The sequence below is a fragment of the Anastrepha obliqua genome, chromosome 4, assembly GCF_027943255.1.
Source record: "Anastrepha obliqua isolate idAnaObli1 chromosome 4, idAnaObli1_1.0, whole genome shotgun sequence".
Classification (NCBI taxonomy): Eukaryota; Metazoa; Arthropoda; class Insecta; order Diptera; family Tephritidae; genus Anastrepha; species Anastrepha obliqua.
The window spans coordinates 36,059,358-36,079,345 of record NC_072895.1 but is presented as its reverse complement, the minus strand read 5'-3'; the positions used below and the strand labels follow the sequence as shown (position 1 = coordinate 36,079,345).

The following is a 19,988-nucleotide window of genomic DNA, read 5'->3' as shown; positions in this document are numbered from 1 at the left end:
CATCCAGGTTGTCCTCAATTATATGTCCGTATATCTATGCTTCCTTTTTTTCCTTTAAATTATTAATTTCGATTGGGTCCTGCCTTATTGCCTCTATCTTAATACGAAAAATAGATAGAAGTGCCATTTCCCTAAATGTCCACATAGTTGTCTATGCATACAGAGAGGTCATACAATGGTTAACTCTACTTGTTGTTGTTATTGTTGTTGTTGTTGTTGTTGTAGCAGCATAAACATTCCCCCTACGGGGAATGCTGCTGGAGTGACAGTCCTTGGTCGGATATAAATCCGGGAACAGTTAACTCTACTCTTCATGGGCAATAGAGTTCAGATCCAAGTCTCCTGTCCTAGTCAGTATTCCTCAACTGAGCCTGCACCACCAACTTAATGGAGACGTATGAAGAACGTGCCTGAAGGCTTGCCAAAGTTTTAAGAGGACGGGGGCGCAGCAGTATTAGCCCGGAGCCGTTTCAGCAAGACGGCACTTTTTCTCAGGTCTCAGAATACTACAACTAGGGCGCTTTCTCACGTTAGGAGATATCCAGCGGGTGCTGGGGTGTCAATCCCGGCGGGGATTGCCTGAGCTAATCTCGAAGGCCGTGAGCTGCTTGATATGTACTTGCAAGAATAATGCTGGGCATTGCCAGGTTAACCCCGGTCAGGCACTAGCCTTCAACTTATACACTCATCCTACCTATTGGTATGGAATGGTCAATATAGCCTGAGCCTATTTTAGAGGTAGGACTTTGCTCTTCAATTGTCGGCAGGAGCCGTTCTGAAAAAAGCTTAAAAATGATACTAGCGATCCTGAAGATCAAAATCTAGTAATGTTAGTGTTTTTGTTGTTATCGTTTTAAATTCTTTTATAAAAGTGGACTTTCAGTATCCATAAAAAGCAGGTTTTAAATTTTTTTATGACTATTTCTATGTTATACGAGTACCTATTTATCAATTTCTAATCAAAATGAACACAATTTAAATTTAGCAAAAATGTAATAAAAAAATTTCAAATAACATCGTCCAGTAGCAAATTTTAGTATTTCGTTTTACAAAATTAAAAATCTGGTATGGCTTCCGGTCCTATTCGCTATGCGGTGATGAATTGTATAAATACATATGTATTTATATATTAATGTATTTGAACCTACGTAAAATATTCTAAAATCCGTATAAGTCGTTACAGAAAAAACAACCCCAAATATACAATATTTTTAAAAGTTTCAATTATTAGCAACTTAGTTAGTAAACAGAGAAAATTCCTTGGCAAATATTTCGGTTTAAAAAACTACGCAACAAATAAGCGAAGTACTGCGTTTTAAGATTAAATTAAAATATTTATAAGCAAATATTATTTACCAAATTTGACGAAGAAAAATATACGTAAACATTTGCTTCGAAATTTCAATACACTTTTACCGGGTGGGATTACCAACAAAGTTGGATACTTGGTATATACATATACTTGTAAGTAGGCATTTATATATTTATGCATATATGCACGTACGTATGTGTGTATCAATATCCAAATCTTAAAAACAATAAAACGTTGAAATTTACCTAAACCTTTACCATTTCTTTTACATTTGCAGTTGTGGCGTGCCACATTACGTTGACATGCAACATTGGAAGGCGAGTCACGCAAACGTCATTTAAAACATTTCATTTAAAATAAAACAAGAGAAACGTGTACAAATGTACCATCTCAAGCCAGCTCAATCAGCGAATCAATCAAAGATTTTCAATGAGACCCTCACATCACAACGAGGCGCCAGCTAAGTCAGTTATACCAACAAAAAAACTAAAAACAATACCAACAGCATTAATGCATATAAGCTGAACTGATGAAAGAAATATTCAAACAAAATTCTAGTGAGAAGAAATCAACGCCAAAAGCTACTACAAGCAGTGAAAGCCGCAATTGCAGTCGAAGAGTTTTATAAAAATCATTGCCACAGCAGTATCGATTTGCTGTCGACGGGCTTTATGTATGAATGTGTGTATCTAAGAATAAAAGAGATTTCTTTCAAATCGAAAACGAGTCAGAAAAATGTACCGCCCGAACTTCTATGAATCAACGTGCCTGCGGTGCAATGAAATCGTCTATCAAGTTGATCGAGTGGGCCCCCTCAAGGACTTCACATTTTTCCACTCTGGCTGCTTTAAATGCGTACATTGTGGCACCAAGTTGACACTTAAAACATATTTCAATAATCAGCACAAGCAGGACGACAAGGAGGTGAGTAAACCAGCTCGGCACTATATAGGAGATTCCAAGAGTGTTTCAAAGCAATACCAATTTAGGCAGGAATAAAATTTATATTCTTTGTACTGAATTGAATCTTCGCTTCCTTCTTTCCATTTAATTTCACTTTAGTTTAATCAGTTTGTGGTTTTCTGATTAACTCATTATTTGAAATCTTAAGTACTGAACGAACAAATCGCTTATTTACTTCAGTAGTGTCAATGTCCGAAAAAGGAAAACAAATTATATACAATAAGTAAACTGAAATGACTACCAGGTGTCCTTATATGGGGTCAATAAATCTAAAATAATTCATGACAATATCTATAAGTATAAACAGCATTAGGTGAAAATATGCCTATACTTTTACTTAAGGCGATAGTAAATTGAAAATTTCAAGCCGTTTCTCTCGACATTTTGGTTTTTTGAGTTATGACACTATTGAAGTAAATGAGCGATTACATCCCTGAATGATATGAGAGAGAGCTTTTAAAACATTTTTTTTTAATAATTTCCATGGAACATACTCTGATTATGCCACTCGCCCATCAAATCAATGGAAGTAGTTATACTAAGATCAAAGGTTACTCAGGAATGCCTGGCAGCTCTAAATGATATTAGCACCGTCTTCAAGGTCAGTCTTATATGAGTTCCAGAATATTGAAGAAAATTGTAAGGCCAATGAGCTATCCAGAAAGGGTACTAAATAAGCTTTCACTGCTTGAAAACAGAGGCAGTATTGGAATTGTTATGGCAACTTGCAAATTAAGGATAAAAAAATGTTCTCCAGGAGGCCAATAGGTCATGGAGAGAATAAAATACTTGTGTTACAACCACACCAATTTGACCGCAAATAGATAAGAATGGGTCAGGAGAATTTCTCAGCCTCTCCGAAAAGAACATCCCGAATGTCATGACTTGTATCATCGTTCATTGGCCGTTAGGTAGGCACTCTTCTAGGCTAAAAATATTTTCTCATGAATACTGCAGAAGTTCTAGGGACGAGGAAGAGGAAGAAGCAAACTCCTCTGTAATTGTCCAGCCTTAGTTAGGGGTAGAGCAAGGTTGTTAGGAAAAAACTATTTTGACTCCCTTACAGAACTATCTGGTAATAGGATAAAACCTATCCTACGCTTCATAAGAGCGTCTAAATGGTCCCATGATGAATAAGCACTAAGTTTCCCGTGTTACACAGTGGCACCACAACACGGACCTTCATGTCTAAGTGAGTTGGCTATTCTAAACCGATTACCTCAGAAACCTGACCCAACCCTACCCTGACTTGGGTATTTATGTTTACCAACTAAAATTTTACTAAACTAAGCTAAATAACAAACCTTAGGTTAACTCAATGGCTTGCATCCCACACTTCCGGGAAAAGTCTGATGATCGCGATATTATAACTTTCAAAATATGGAGCTATCACTCTAACCTCCGATGCAGTGATTACTTATTTCTTCTTCGCGATTATCATTATTTTCTATCACGAAGAAAATCAGGAAAAATATATACTAGAATAGAATGATAGAAAAATTAGTTATTATTATTTTGTTGTGAGGGGATTTAACACTGCACTCTGATAGATCTATTGTACTCCATCATGGATTCAGACCCTTAGCTCAACTTCCTGAATAATTTTAATAAATTTTAGTGATTGTCTTCTTTTATTGAGTTTTATTTCCTCCTCTGGTGGAAAATGTTTACCCAGGTGTTTGTCACAGCGCATGTTTGACGGTTTCATATTCCGAGTTGTTTCAATGCCTAGAGCTTGCTGTTAACGTTGCCGATTCTGGCACTTTCATGAGGTAGCAGCGAGATGTCTATTGTGACCTCGGTTTCGACCACTTTTTCAGCCACCAATCATCAAGGTTTAGGTACAAAAAAAAGGGAACAAATAGTTACAATAAAAGGCTCTTAATTAATAGAGTTGTATTAACAGTTGATTGGGTCTCATTTCTTTGTATACCAAATTTTAATAATTACAATTTACGAGTTCACTTCAAGCTTGGCGTAAATAAGATACAAGTCCAAATTCTTTTTAATTCCAGTTAATCAATTCTATTCAAATATATTGTATATATCTGGTGTTTTTTAAGAGCTTAAGAACTTAAAATGATAATACAAAACAGAAATATCGTTGGAATATTTTTTTTAATATAATCTGGTAGATGCTTTCATGGCATTTACTTTTTTTAATATGATATCCGGCATATGTCCGCCGCGACTATGAGTTACAATGCCGTCCATGCGATCAGTCCAATTTTTTTAATTACTTTTTCCAATGAATTTCGCCGTATGGCGTCAATGGTGGCTTGAATATTACAATAAATTGATTGCTAAGCGCGCTGTGTGGCAAATTGTGCCATATTTTGGGAACCAAATGTCGTCGATGTTTAGCTGATTAATTTTTGGAAACAAAAAATCAGTTAGCATGGCTCGATAGCATTCGCCATTTACCGTAGTAGCAGCTCCCTTCTCATTTTCAATTAAGTTTAATAAGGGAACTGATTTTAGATGAGGTTCTGTGCTGAGTAGAGGGCATAAAAGACCATGAGATCGAAGTGCAAACCTCAAATCAAATCTAATTTAATCTAATATAATCTTCAGAACTTCTTCTTTAGAAAGAAATAAGGACCAAAGAGGCCGCCACTGCTCTATGTACTTCGCGGAGAGATTTATCTTTTTATGTTTCAAAATAAATTTCCACAATTTTGAAGCGTTGTTCTGGCGTTAAACGATTCATAATGACTTGGCAAAACCTTACAGAACCGAAATGTCAACACTCTTTGTTTTTGTCAGCTGTCAAACCATAGTTATCGATATCGATAGTTCTCATACAGCTAAAAAAACAACCCATATAATTTATAGAAAGCTATTTTTTATATTCGCAAGTGTAATCTTAGTCCCTAATAACAAGCCCCGATATTTCGGCGCTTAGTTCGAATAATAAATTTTTACGCATTACAGATATCTCAATGACTACTCCAAAACAGGCAGAGTGGGAACTTTAAGTTTATATGGAACGTTTTATTTTTGGTATTGTTTCTCGGGGCAACTAGCAAGTACAGCACTCAGACATTAAGTCCGTTGTACTGCACTCAGATTCCCTTTTTAATTTTCTTTAACTCTACCCAACCTCTGAAGAAATCTGAATAGATCTTGTGATGCCAAGAAGCCAAGGTGATCGCTTCTTAATACATCAGTGCCAAATACCCAAGCCTGATTCGAGCGAAGGCCGGCCAGATGCACAGCAAGTAGTCCGCCGTTTCATCCTTCTCCCCACATGCTGCGCAGAGTGGAGGCATCTCAACCTTTTCCATGTGCTTCGCCCATAGAAAGTGGCGCATCATCAGTCCAACCAGCTGCCTACAGTCCCTTCTGCTTAATGACAGGAGAATCAGCGAGAGTCAGTCGGACATGACAGGTCACATCAGTTTTGTCCACATCGAAGGTAATGGGGACTTACACCAACAAAGCTATCCTAAAAGTGTTCGCCGTACCTTAAGCTACGCCCAAATTTTTCCCGCCAGCCGCGTCAGAAATATACTGCTAAGAAAAACTGGCATGTTCTACTCTGGGTGCTTTGCCTCACAAATTTACTAGAATATGAGGCTGTTAAGCATCTAATCAGAGTTGTATCAAGCATTTGTTTTTACATTGAGGAAGACTAGATAGTTAAACATTTTTTTTTTAACTGCGGCGTAGTTCTTTAAACATTTTAAAATATAATATTTTTAAACTTTTACAACCATTAATTAAACTTTTTTTGTTTGAATTAAGCTATATTGCAGTCTGCTATTGCTTTATCTGCTTTGCTAAATACTGCTCGCTAAAATTAGAGAAATTGACTTGATAAGTGCAATGTATTTCGCTAAAATCTACTTTTGGTGCTCGTTAGCAAAATATTTGGAGTTTTGCGAAATCACCGCACTGAAACATGGCTATGACTAAATGTCTAACAAAAGAATGCTGCTGCTTAGGCGAAAATGGCGTTTGGTCGCTCTTTTCGACTTCTTAGCGTTGTTAGTTTCGAAGTCTGCAGACGGTGCAACGAAGGCCTACAAATGTAGATGTGTTTCACTTATAAATGGCAACAAAAGTGTCACATATGTATGTATGTACGCATTCACCTACGTAGTATGCAGTAGGACATACATAAAAATATACATATATCACATGTATGCACATAAGGATGGACAAAAAAAATGTTTTTTCTTGATTGCCTTCTCATAAATTTGTTCCATAACTAAAAAAAATTACACACAAATTAAAAAAAAAAATTTAATTAATTACTTTACTCCTGTTGCCAATACTTTGAAAACAGAGTTCGGCATTTTGCACTACCACTGAATTACACTACCACTAATTTTTTAGTGGAAGTTAAAATAAGGGTTTCATTATGACTAAATCTTTAGTTTTTCAGTATTTTAACTATCCGCTTATTACATTAATTATTTAGTGCACTATGCCCAACCCTATTTGAAAATTACCATTGAATCCCTATGGGAAAAATGTGATTTTCCATAAGTTTGGTATAAAAGGTTGACAGATCGATATTATTTAATTTCTTCTTTCTCTTTACAAATCTCCAAAAAATTATACCCTGTTTCTTACTAAAAAATAAAATCTAAACTATTATAGAAACCATAAAACTACACAACATTAAAACAGACAGGCCTATTAAAAAATACTCCAAATATATATTTTTTTTTTTAAATAAAGTATGAGGCATCATGTTTCGATCCACCCTAATGCACATAATACTCACTCTTGCCAAGTTATGGACATTTATAAGGCCATTCATAGATTTTATTGAATCCCACACATCTTTGCTTTGTTTACATGGAGTGGCACCAATCAAATAAGTGCAATTTTTTTAATCATTTAATTCGCGCTTATTCTTTGTAATTTTAATGAATGGAATGCAAATGTTTTATATTTTTAGGTTTACTGTAGTTCACATGTACCAAAGAGTGGACCTGGCCATTTGGATCAAACATCAGTGGGTATAAGACAGGCTTTAAATGCGCCACGCACCAACAAATACGTCAATGAGCAAATCCGCGGAACACGCAACGAAGTTGACGGTAAGTATTCAAAAATGCATACCTATGTATGTATGTATAAATGCATATATCTATTGGCAATATATGTGTGTATATACATACAAACATATTTACTAATTCACCTACCCATTATACGGGTATCATTCGAACGAATGCAATATTGGCAATATTGGCATACGAAAATAAATTTATGACAAGCATTAAAATATGGCATATATCGGGTGTTTTTTATTTTGAGCTGCATGAGACCTATCAATATCGATAACTATGGTTTAATAGCTGAGCATGGCAAACTGTTGACATTTCTGGTCAGCAAGCTCTGACAGGCCATCATGGATCGTTTAATGCCAGATTTACTTTGACTACAAATACAGATTTACTTTAAAAAACAAAAATCTGCACGAAGGTTCATGGAGCGAAGTGTTCAACTAAATGCCGAAAAGTCGACTTATTGTCGGTCTCAAATTTCTTTTCCTTCATCCTTTAACTACGTGAACAATTTTGGGTACAGATGTTGCCTTATTTGCCTATAAAATACAGCTCGTGCAAGAATTGAAGTCGCCGAATTTTTGCTGTTGGGCTCATTTAGATTTATTATTCATATTTATTGGAAAAGGTAGTCAGAAATTGGACTGATCGTATGGACCATGTAAATCATATTCCTAAAATGTAACTCATATTCCATATTCTTCTGGAAACTTGAAATTCTAGGCTTACCCTCGGCTTTCCTTTTATGGCTGAAACCACACCTATCAAATAGAATCTCATTTGTTGAAATTGGGAATACTAAATCCCATACATTGCGTGCATTTACATTTCTGGAGTTCCACAAGGTGGCATTATTCGTCCTATCTTGTTAATACTTTTCATTAATGGCGTTGGTCATTGTTTCAAGTATTCGAAATATTTTCTCCATGCAGACGATTTTCGCACAATCAGAGGAGATGGGATACATTGTTATTACACGAAGACTTGTATGTTCTGAATGACTGGGCTCTGCAAAACAAATTATGTCTTAATAAGTGTTGTCCCATGACGTTTTCCAAGTCCATGAATCCCCTTTCGTCAACTTATTATGTTTTAAATCTAACTCTTGTCTCAGTCAATATATAATCTTGTGTTTAGTCTGTTCGGACACTGTTCCATCAAAGGAATAAACCGCTCCTCACATTCTATTATAATTCAAATAGCTCAAAGCAAATTTTTTCGTTTTGCTCTTCTTCAACCTTTACACTTTGATAGCGCCTTGCCATCCTACAGTGCTAGGTGTATGCTTATCAATTTTTTATCACTTGAAATCCGAAGACCTATTCAAAGCTTAATGTTTATATACGATAGAATATCCGGTGTCATTGACTGTTGAGATTGACTCGGCGAAATAATTCTAAATATTCCTCATAGAGTACTTCGCTCTTATAATCCACTTTATGTTGAAGTCTCAGATCTAATTAAATCAATTTCGCTTCTCTTACAAGAGGCCTTTAAGAGATTAATCGGCTTCCAGAAGTCTGGATGAGCGAATAGTGATTGAGTCTTTCAACCAGTAAGTCTAGTCAGTAAGGTTGTCAATGGTTCTTAAATGAAGAAATAAAGAAAAATTATAATTGAAAAAAGTATCACTGTTTGGTACTAGCATTTAAAGTTCTCAAATTCTTAAAAAAACACCCGATACATATACTAAAAAAATGTGCAGAAATAGGATTTAACTATGTTCGTCTATATCACTTATACATACTTATATATGTATTTATGTATTATTAATTATTTTCTATTGCATTCACACTCGTCAACGATGATGCGTTCAGGTGGATTAGGTTCACGTCAATCGACACCAAATGGTTATGGCAGCCGTGATGTCAGCTCACCGTCACAAAACGATTCCGATTATAAATACGGTCGATTCGATGCGAGCGCATTGCATATCGCGCACGCGCTCAAGCAAACAGAAATACAAAAGGCTTATAATAAGATGAGAGAAAAGCCAATAGATTTCTATTTGGTAAGTAAAGCCGCCGATGTACGCATATTTTTCATACCATATGCCTGTATGTAACAGCAAATAAATATGTACATTTATGAAAATTAATGCATATGTATGTATGTATGTATATGCCAGTAAGTGTGTGTATGAGCATTTGCTGATGAGGAAAGTAAAAGTGTGTAATTAATAAACATTAAAATATTCAATTTAGGATATCAAAGAAAAACGTTTTCAACCTCATGTGGACGATCCGCTCTGTTCGGTATTTAATGTTTAGTTGATTCGATATGAAACTAACATTTAAAATATTAAATATCGCGACAGCCAGCGCATCCCCATTTTGACTACTTTCTAGTAAGGCCGGCATTAATAAACACAGTTAATGAGTGGATATCTTTTTTTTATTGTTGCGAACTATTTACTGCTACTCAACAGCCTTCTAACGGTTTATAACACACATTTATTTGTAACTGTAGGTGTAGTATATATTAATTAGCAGCTGTTATTTTAGCTGTAATATTAGTAAAATTAACTGAACATCAAAAGTTAAGTTAAGTTAGGTTAGGTTGAACTAGTTGACATCCAGTCACGCATTGACCGGTTCGGTCCATGGCGATACCACATGGAGCTCATTAGTCGGTGCGTGTTTGTGTTTTGAAATAGTTCTCCCGCATGGTGCCTGCTTCTTTTGCGAATTTAAGGAGACATCTCCAGCTTGCTGCTGAGATATCTTCCAATCCATCAAACTGTGATGCCCTTCAATATTTAAAGCGTGTTTTGCATAACGCAGGAAATCCGCAAAGAAGATGCTCTGGAGTTTCGTTTGAGCCCTGCTCCCAACATTTCCTGTATCCCTCGCCGGTTTCTATGTTATAAGCATAAGCTGCTAGTGGGCTATATCTTCATGTTAATGATAGTATGCGTTGAGTACGACTGTGATCGTCATACTTATTCATCACCTTAGCATTCCTGCAAGTGGGCAAGGTCTCCCACCTTCTCCTGAATTTTCTGATCATATCTTCGTATAATATTCGTATTAGCTTTGGTTTTCGTCAAAATCGACAAAATCCAAGGATAGAGATACCCCGTTCCGCTTTATCGTCTACTATGTCGTTCCCTTCAATGCGCTTATGGCCTGGAACCCAATAGAAATGTGGCTTACAATTCGCTGCCAACCTTTCTACTGTCTTCCTGCTCTGCAACAAATGTTAATTCGAATACACTATTTTTCTCCCACTTTCTCTGTAGGCCATCAGTAAATGGCAAATTTATTACATCGTCCATTAATTTTTTAAAAAATCTGTCCGATTTTTGCGATGCACCATTTCGTTTTTGTTTAAAATCTACTTTAAAATGACTAGGTTTGTTTAAATTTATTTGCAAATATACTTTCCGATGGACAGCTGCTGATTTTCTATAAATATCATCATCGGCCTTAACAACCGCGCTGTTAGTTCTGCCTTCTCCAAACTGGATAAAAAGGCAAAGCGAATGGGTCTGGTTGTGAACGAGGACAAAACGAAGTACCTCCTGTCATCAAACAAACAGTCGGCGCACTTGCATATCGACACCCACGTCACTGTTGACAGTTATGATTTCGAGGTTGTAAAAGACTTCGTATACTTAGGGACCACCATTAACACCGATAACAATGTCAGCCTTGAAATCCAACGAAGAATCTCTCTTGTCAACAAGTGCTACTTTGGGCCAAGTAGGCAATTGAGCAGTAAAGTCCTCTCTCGACGAACAAAACTAACACTCTACAAGACTCTCATCATGGCCGTCCTAACGTATGGCGCAGAAGCTTGGACGATGACAACATCCGATGAAGCGACGCTTGGAGTGTGAAAGATTCTGTGGAACATTCTTGGACCTTTGCACGTTGGCAACGGCGAATATCGCGGGCGATGGAACGATGAGTTGCATGAGCTTTACGACGACATAGACATAGTGCAGCGAATAAAGATCCAGCGGCTACGCTGGTTGGGTCATGTCGTCTCAATGGATACAAACGCTCCGGCTCTGAAAGTATTCGGTGCGGTACCAGCTGGTGGTAGTAAAGGAAGGCCTCCTCTGCGCTGGTGGAGAAGGACTTGACTTCACTTGGTGTATCCAATTGGCCCCCGTTAGCACGAGAAAGAAACGACTGGCGCGCTTTGTTAAACTCGGCCAAAATCGCGTAAGCGGTTATCGTGCCAATTGAGAAGAAGAAGATAACTCTCCATGTGAGCTAATTTTTTATCTGTCGAATATAGAGTTTTCTTCTAATGATTTCCTTCACAGCCAAATTCACTTCTCCAAAAGTACACAAATATCTAGAAAAATTTTCGAAAAAAGATAAGATATTAAATAACTTTTAATAACTTTATATATAGTTTATATATATATATATATAATTGGCGCGTATTTGGCCGAGCTCCTCCCTCTATTTGTGGTGTGCGTCTTGATGTTGTTCCAGAAATTCAGGGACCTACAGTTTCAAGCCGACTCGGAACGGCAAATGATTTTATGAGGAGCTTTTTCGTGACAGAAATACACTCGGAGGTTTGCCATTGCCTGCCGAGGGGCGACCGCTATTAGAAAAAACTTTTTCAAAATTTTAGTGCTTCACCGAAATTCGAAACTACGTTCTCTCTAAATTCCGAATGGTAGTAACGCACCAACCCATTCGGCTACGGCGGCCGCAATACAATATAATAAATATTATATTATATTTAGGTCATCATTCGATAGGACAATACTACATAAGCATTCACTCTTTATGCACATCTAATGTAGCACAAAATATCGTCCAAAAGCACAGAATCTTGCGAATATTCGTATGAAAAATTATCTTGAACTATGACTTAACTTAACTTTAACTTTAACAAAACTGGTCTAAATGTTTATATGCTATCGATTTGTTGCAGGAAGTATATTAGGGTGATTTCGACTATGCATTGTACGACTCTCTTCTATTGTGCACATTGTGAAAATTATGTGGCATAAGAATAAAACACCTAGTGAATGACTAACAAGCGTAGTAGTGTCCATACATAAGAAAGGTAACAAGACTGAATGTCAAAATTATAGAGGAATATCGGTACTGAACGGCGGATACAAAGTATTCACAAATATTGTAAACTGATGCTGATGAAATAATAGATGGGTACCAGTGCAGCTTTAGCAACAGTCGATCAACAATTGATCAAAGTTTCCTGGTAAATCAAATTGTTGAAAAAATTTTCGAGCATAGCATTGATATCTTCTGCCTGTTTATTGAAATATTTAAACGAGCGTTTGATAGTCTAGACAGAAAAACAATCGAGCATTGTTTCCAAGAATTAATTGTACTGCTTTTCTGTACGTTGAAGAATAATGTTAGCAAAGTGCTAGTGGAAGTTGAAATATCTGAACCCTTCCAGGATTTGTGTGGTGTAAAGCAAAGAGACGCATGGTCTGCAGTGCTAATGGTATTAACTTGCAAGGAACAATATTTGGTAAAGATTTTCAAATGGAATTGTGAGTATATATGAGGATACATTTGTATGTACTAATACAGTTTACCATGACACCCTTTGGTCGAGGTTATCCTCCAATTTGTAATGTTTTTTCTCGATATTGTGCTCAAAGAGAAGGGAAACAGTTTTACGCCGCCTCCCAATGACGGATGGTTTCTTATGATAAGCTTTTTTGTGGCAAAAATACATTTCCTATCGAGGGCAGACCGCGCTTGGAAAACAATTTTTCTATCATTTGGCGTTATTAAAGATGAGTTCTCCAAATTTACATCCCAATCAAAAGCAGGTGGTTAAAGCGGATTTAATGCCACATTTTTCACACAAAATAAAGCGATAGACTCAAGGGACTGATACGTATTAAATAAACGAGGGGCTAGAGTTACACATACATACATATGTACATATGCATGTAGTACCTTCGCAACGTCTTTATTTTCATCCATATTTGTATATACTCAGATAATATTATTGTATAACTTAAAGAAGAATCTAAAGATAGTACCCGTGCGAGAGGACATTAAGAACAATTGACTTAATTGTACCAAGCTTTTCGAAAAGTTTTTAGTAATCAAACACTTTCATGTATAATACATATAATAAACACACACAAGCAGCCAGGTAATGATCCATTTAATGCCGCTTAGCGCAAATCGTTCAAGTTGTCCGCTGATCATGTCGCTGATCGCATTGGTGAAAGCCTTCGAATGTAGGCACGAATGCAATTGCAGATCACGCAAATGTGATCTCTCATTCGAGACGAGTTCGATAATCTTAAGTATTTAGTCATAAACTCATAGAAAATAAAAGAAAATGGGAAATGAAATGCGTTAGTTTAAATTTTATAAGTAAATTGAAAAGTCCTAATAGTAAATTTGGCAGTAATAATTTCTGTTAGACAATTAACAGAATATAAACTCCTCAACAAATCTTTCTGCCCATTCGTTGCATAGTTTCCCCCTCTTCAGCCCTTAATCACACTTTTTTTCGAAATTATTACTTTGAAATGTTTATACTGTCGATGTTTTGATCTGTTACAAATAATCTTGGTCACTATCTCAAAGAAGATTATAAATTTTGTAGACTGCTTTTTTGTAGAAGTCTTTTTTTTTGTAGTTCTCAACTAGCTAAACTAAAGACTACAATTTTGCGAGAACTTGGCTAGCCATACTCCAATATTTTACATATATATGTGCATATGTATGTATGTATAAAGCGCACTCCGCAACGATAGCCCCATGTGCATTTGTTCATTTGCTTTAGCATGAATGAGAATATGAATAATAAAAATTACATTGCACTGCATCAAAATACACATATATGTATGTATGTATGTGGTTAAGAGCAAGTGCATTAGCTTTTACGTACGTATATGTATGTGTGTATGCCCATATCTGTGCCATTATGCACCGCTCCGCAATTCTCTCGTTCATTGCGTTAAAAGTTGTGTGCCAGAGTGAAAGTGCGGGTATCTCCTGAAATTGGTGCCACATTGTTGGATGGTGGTACAAGTGGCCACTAGCTGCGGTTTTTCGAGTGATTACAACTGCATTTCTAGTAAGGTTTCTGTTTTTGTTGCTGCAGCTCGTCATGCCATCCTCCAGTAGCGGACATTGTACGGTTAATGCATTCGATTTGATCGACTTGTATTTATTTTCTTATTCAATGCTTTCTGCTTCACTTCATTTTTATTTAAGTATTTCATCACTGTTTATTGCTATTTTCTGCCTATCGCCACTACTTATAGATGATCGGTTTGATCGATTTTTCGTTGCTTGTGCCCTTTTTTGGTATGTCGGCATTTCTATATTTTGCGCTCAAATGGATCGATCGCAATGTTGGCAAGGCAGTCAGTCATTCAATGCATTGCTCTTTAATCGGATGGCCAAGTGAATGCCCATTAGGGTGGCTCATAACACTGGTCGGGCGTTCAACTTCAAGATCGAAGGAAAATTTGTAAAATGCAATTTTCAAATAAGTTTGAAGCACGAGTTTTCCTACAGATCAGATATGTTTCTACAAGTAAATAAATAATAATAATAATAGTAATTGGAGCTTATAATAGGTTCACATATCAGTAGATTATACACTTTTCCAACTTACCTCCCAATCGGTAATTAAAAAGCGAGATTACCCATAAAAAAGATTTTCACCTTCAGTCCGAGATTATAAAATAATCCTAGATAATAACGATACTTTTCGAAATACACCCTTATGTTTTCTGTGTTATCGACAATTATTATTTATTACGAATGTAAGGAGAAACGCCCATGTAAAAATTAAATAAAACGGACTCCCTCAAAGAAAAAAGGTTTGTAGACATAATTCTAATACAACTTTTGTTAGCTATTATTAATTTTGCATTCATATTACAAAGAAAAGCGTGTGCTCATTGACTCTTTAGTCTGTTATTGCTTATTATACAATCTAATATCGAATTTCGCAGGCGTATTGCTGCCACCATTTTGTGCAACCTCGGTAGGCGTCGCTCAACAGTCTATTACTAGCAGCAAATTAGGCAATTAAATCATTAATAATAATTAAATAAACCAAAAACATTCAACCAAACCAATTTCTATGGAGAAAAACCTTTCAAAACAGTCTTGACAGCTCATGGTAAAACTTGCAGCTAATCTGCCACATGGGAACGGTTCGATTAAATTTTCTGGATCCATTGCTAATCGCTGCACATGTGAACATTCTTTTATTCCCATTTTGGTTGTTTGACCGAGCTCCTCCTCCTATTTGTGGTATGCATCTTGATGTTTTTGCCACAATTGGAGGGACGGTTTTACGCCGCCTCTGAACAGTAGGTGGTTTTTTATGAGGAGTTTTTTCATGGTCACTGCTATTAAAAAAAACAACAGCGGGCTTCAAACCTGGACGCTACCAAATGGTAGTCGAGCACAAACCCAGTCGTTGGGCCACCGCCGTAAATACAAAACTAAATACATTCCTCATACCACAGACCAAAATATTTTAGATTTTAAAATTAATATTTATTTATATATTCTTCTCAATTGGCGCGATAACCGCTTACGCGATTTTGGCCAAGTTTAACAAAGCGCTTTTCGTCGTTTCTTTCTCGTGCTAAGCGGCGCTAATTGGACACACCAAGTGAAGTCAAGTCCTTCTCCACCTGATCTTTCCAACGTAAAGGAGGCCTTCCTCTTCCTCTACTACCACCAGCTGGTACCGTATCGAATACTTTCAGAGCCGGAGCGTTTGGATCCATTCGGACGATATGAGCCAGCCAGCGTAGCCGTGGGTCTTTATTCGCTGCGCTATGTCTATGTCGTCGTAAAGCTCATACAACTCATCATTCCATCGTCTGCGATATTCGCCGTTGCCAACGTGGAAAGGTCCAAAAATCTTTCTCTCAAACACTCCAAGCGTCGCTTCATCGGATGTTGTCACCGTCCACGCTTCTGCACCATACGTTAGGACGGGCATGAAGAGAGCCTTGTAGAGTGTTGGTTTTGTTCGTCGAGAGAGGACTTTTCTGCTCAATTGCCTACTTAGTCCAAAGTTGAACTTGTTGGCAAGAGAGATTCTACGTTGGATTTCAAGGCTGATATTGTTATCGGTATTAATATTTATTTATATAGTTCTTATAAATTACTTAATGACATGAACAATTTTTTAATACAAGTTTTTATTCAATTTTCAAGCGGTTATTTTTTGTAGGTCTTGAGCTACAAGTATATGAAATATCGTCTTGCCTTCTAAAAGAAGTTAATTGTACCATTTTTCAAAAATCTTTGGGAAAGATTATCACCTCTTAGAAGACATTCTTATACGAACATTGTTAAGAGAATTTTTTTAATTAATGAGAACACTTTTTTACCAAAAAAAGAACTTCATAACTCTTATCAGTTCATCTCAAGAGTTTAACTTTTCAACGCATGAAATTATCAAGAAATAAAATAAATAAAAAATAAAAATCTATGTGTCTGGTGAATTTTTTCTGTATTGTCTATTATATACCTATGTAGTTGTTTACATATTTTTAGTTGAGTTTAAGTTTTTTCGAATTTTTAGTTGAGTTTAACAATAATTCAAAATAAATATTCAGCTATGAATAAACTAAGAAGTTTTTATAGCATCGCAAAAAACTGCTTCCCTCCTTGTTGCTTCAGCGTACCGCAAGGTATCATCAGCAACACGATACCTATAGATTTTCTAGTGAAAGAATGAAAAGAACTGTGGATCCTTAAAAAGGACCATACATGCGCCCTTACTAACAGCGCAAGGCAATAAATTAGAGCAAAGACACTGCAAATATGGCAAGAGTGCTGGGGATCACAGACGAAAGGCAGATGGACAGCAATATTTATACCAAACATAGATAACAAAACAAGGATAGATGGTATGGCAGACAGTTTGGAGAGGTGAGATTACGGAGATGTTATCTGAACATGGGTGTTTTCAAAAATATCTAAACAAACTAGGGAAAACGGAAGCCACGAACTTCATCTACGGAGATGCACCTATTGACGATGCAGATCACACATTCCTCAAATATGAGAGATGGAAATTAGATCGCAAAGCTATCGAAGGCAGTCTGGGTCCCTTAAAAGCAGACAAAATCATCGAAAAAATGGTAGAAAGCGCGGAAAATTGGCAGCCAATTTGGACGTACATAGAACGAGTCCTGGGCACCTAAAAACTTGACATGCACAGAAATGCTTAACCGACATGCTAACCTTAGCCCACCTAATGATGCTGGCTCCGTACTGGCGATCCTGGACGCAGAGAGAGTAGATGAAACAGTTTTTATCAGAACTCCTACTGGGATCTTCTCCGCATTTTATGAAATACTACCGTAGTTCTGGGGTAGAGGAAATCCAGGAGAGATAGAGGAGGGATTGTTTTAGTGACACATCACTCGACGCAGCAGACGACGGTCCCTGACAGTGCGAAGGCATTTAAAACCTTACCTCCCCGCTCAAACAAAACAAAATGAGTGTAAACGCATTACATCCGCCAATCTAATAGTATTCATGTAATTACTACTTGCCTGCAATAATTTAGGTATATTAGGATTATTGTACGATTATGTAATTCATTTACTATTGGTTCAACTCTTACAAACGGTAAAGTTACACATGTAGCTTGAAAGATGAATGGGTCTCTGTCAGGAATGCCAGCCATGTAAGCCTAAACTACAAATACCTGTCTTATATTTTCCAGCCAGTTTTTAGTTGAGTTGTACTTTTCTCCAATTTTTAGATCTTTTCACACATTTTGATGAGCTCTAAGGTAACCTTTCCCTTCTGGCAAAATATGGCAGCTTTATTGGGTCATCCAACCCCGCTCTATATAACTGTGCAGAGCAATGTACACACATTGTGGAAAAGACGCACATTTAGGGAAAAGAGAGGCCAGAAAAGTCAAAGCTGTTTTTGTTCGTCACTTGGCCTGACATTTCTTCTTCTGCGGTCTTATGCAGCTTCAAATCTTATTAAAAACCAAGCCAAACCAAAGCCAGTTCCCTGACCTTTCGGTAGATGAGAATGCAGCATATTATTTATGAATACTGGGAATTAAGTTGGCATTACTAACAATAAAAAAATAACTAAAACACTCTTTGGTGCCTTAAAAAGGAGATTTTCATGGCAATAAATCATTGCTTTGCCTCAACGCAAACGAAATTATTTCTAACAATGCAAACAATCGATCGATTCTTAAGTCTATGTTTTGCTTATAAAATATTTTTTTTTATTTATTCAACAATCTGAAGCAAATATGAAGAGGGTGTGTGATATGCACCGTTACAATTTTACAAAAATCACTTTCAGTGAATATTTCAATTACTCACAAGTGATCGCCATTGGTAGCTAAGCATTTATTGAAATACGTGGGCATTCCCTTTATATGGCGTCGTTTAACAGTTCAATGTGTTCACAAATTAGCAAATACTTTCAGTTTCATATTCGTCAGCTCCACTTCCGAATCACTGGTGTGGGGGTGTTTTTCACAGAAGGTGCACAATTACCGATTACTTGAACTGCTAATGACACTCGAATTAATGATGTTAACGCAAATGAATCACAAGTTTCATTCAATTTGCCAAATGATCTTGAACTTGAATGATCGTCATTATTTGGAAACTGAACAGATTGAAATTCGAATACACACATAATTATGTTTATGATAAGTAAAAAAGTGTAGTTACCAGCGAATTTAGATTCGACGGCTTCGGAAAGCTTCGATACGATGCGCGAGGATGGTAGCAGAGAAAGAGAAAGATCTCCACTGCGATGTTCGAAGTGGAGAAAAGCTTGGTTTAGCTTAGAATTTTTAATTGGCGCCGCTTAGCATCCGAACGAAACGACTGGCGCGCTTTGCTGAGCTCGGCTACTATGGATAATGAGATTGCAAATAGGATTTCGGGGCATTTGAAAACGAACTTTTTAGAACCCAAAAAGTATTGTACTATAAAGTCATGAGGGCCGGTTCGTTTCCCTTTTACTTTTAAAGTTTGTACCTAAAAACAAGAAGAAGGATCGAGATCAGAGTGGCTTCATCATCATAATTTCCTTCATCTCCCATTGGCTACTCTTATCTCTTGAATCATTGAGTTTAGGCTGAAGTGGCTGTCACAAAGTCAGGGAGACTGTTTATATGTTCGGTCTATGAATAATTTGTATGCATAGAAAATGATTCCAGTATTGTAAACATAAAAGTCGATGCACCAAAAAAACAAAGTATCATACATCGAGGCATTGATATACAGCTGCAGTCAAAATAATATTAGTTCCCACACAGTGGAAAAGAAATGAAAAAGAAATAAGATTTTTTTATGTTAAATATTTGTATTGTTTTTGTTTTAAGGAATTCTGACTGTTAACAATAAAATCAGGAAAATACACTTAGAAAATTATATCGCCATTAAAATTAAATTTCATACGAACTCTTGCATATAGGCGGTCAAAAAAATAGTAGTATGATTTTCTTGAATAAAAAAAACCTTTAAAATAAATTAAAGATCAGATTTAAAGGAAAGACAATTATAATAATAATTAGTATTTAGTCACCTATCCTCTGTTCGATATTACCACAACAAATCGAGATTTCCACATTGTTCCTAAGACATCTACTTCCATGTCCGCTCTACTGTTACCCAAAGCTGATTACTATTTGTTGGATGAGCATCAGCAACTGCCTTCTTCACATCACACCACAAATCTCTATTGGAT

At 36.5% G+C, this 19,988-nt stretch overlaps 1 protein-coding gene across 9 annotated transcripts in view; it reads left to right on the top strand.

Annotated features, from left to right (window-relative positions):
- LOC129245084 (hillarin) overlaps nucleotides 1-19,988 on the top strand; it is a 59,885-nt gene that overhangs the window by 27,953 nt on the left and 11,944 nt on the right. For all 9 annotated transcript variants that reach the window (XM_054883058.1, XM_054883064.1, XM_054883065.1 and 6 more), the window contains exons 3-5: nucleotides 1,590-2,236; nucleotides 7,188-7,329; nucleotides 9,114-9,307. In XM_054883058.1, the coding sequence (XP_054739033.1) occupies nucleotides 2,048-2,236; nucleotides 7,188-7,329; nucleotides 9,114-9,307 (525 nt within the window). In that variant the 5' untranslated portion in view covers nucleotides 1,590-2,047. The remainder of the gene's footprint in view (nucleotides 1-1,589; nucleotides 2,237-7,187; nucleotides 7,330-9,113; nucleotides 9,308-19,988) is intronic.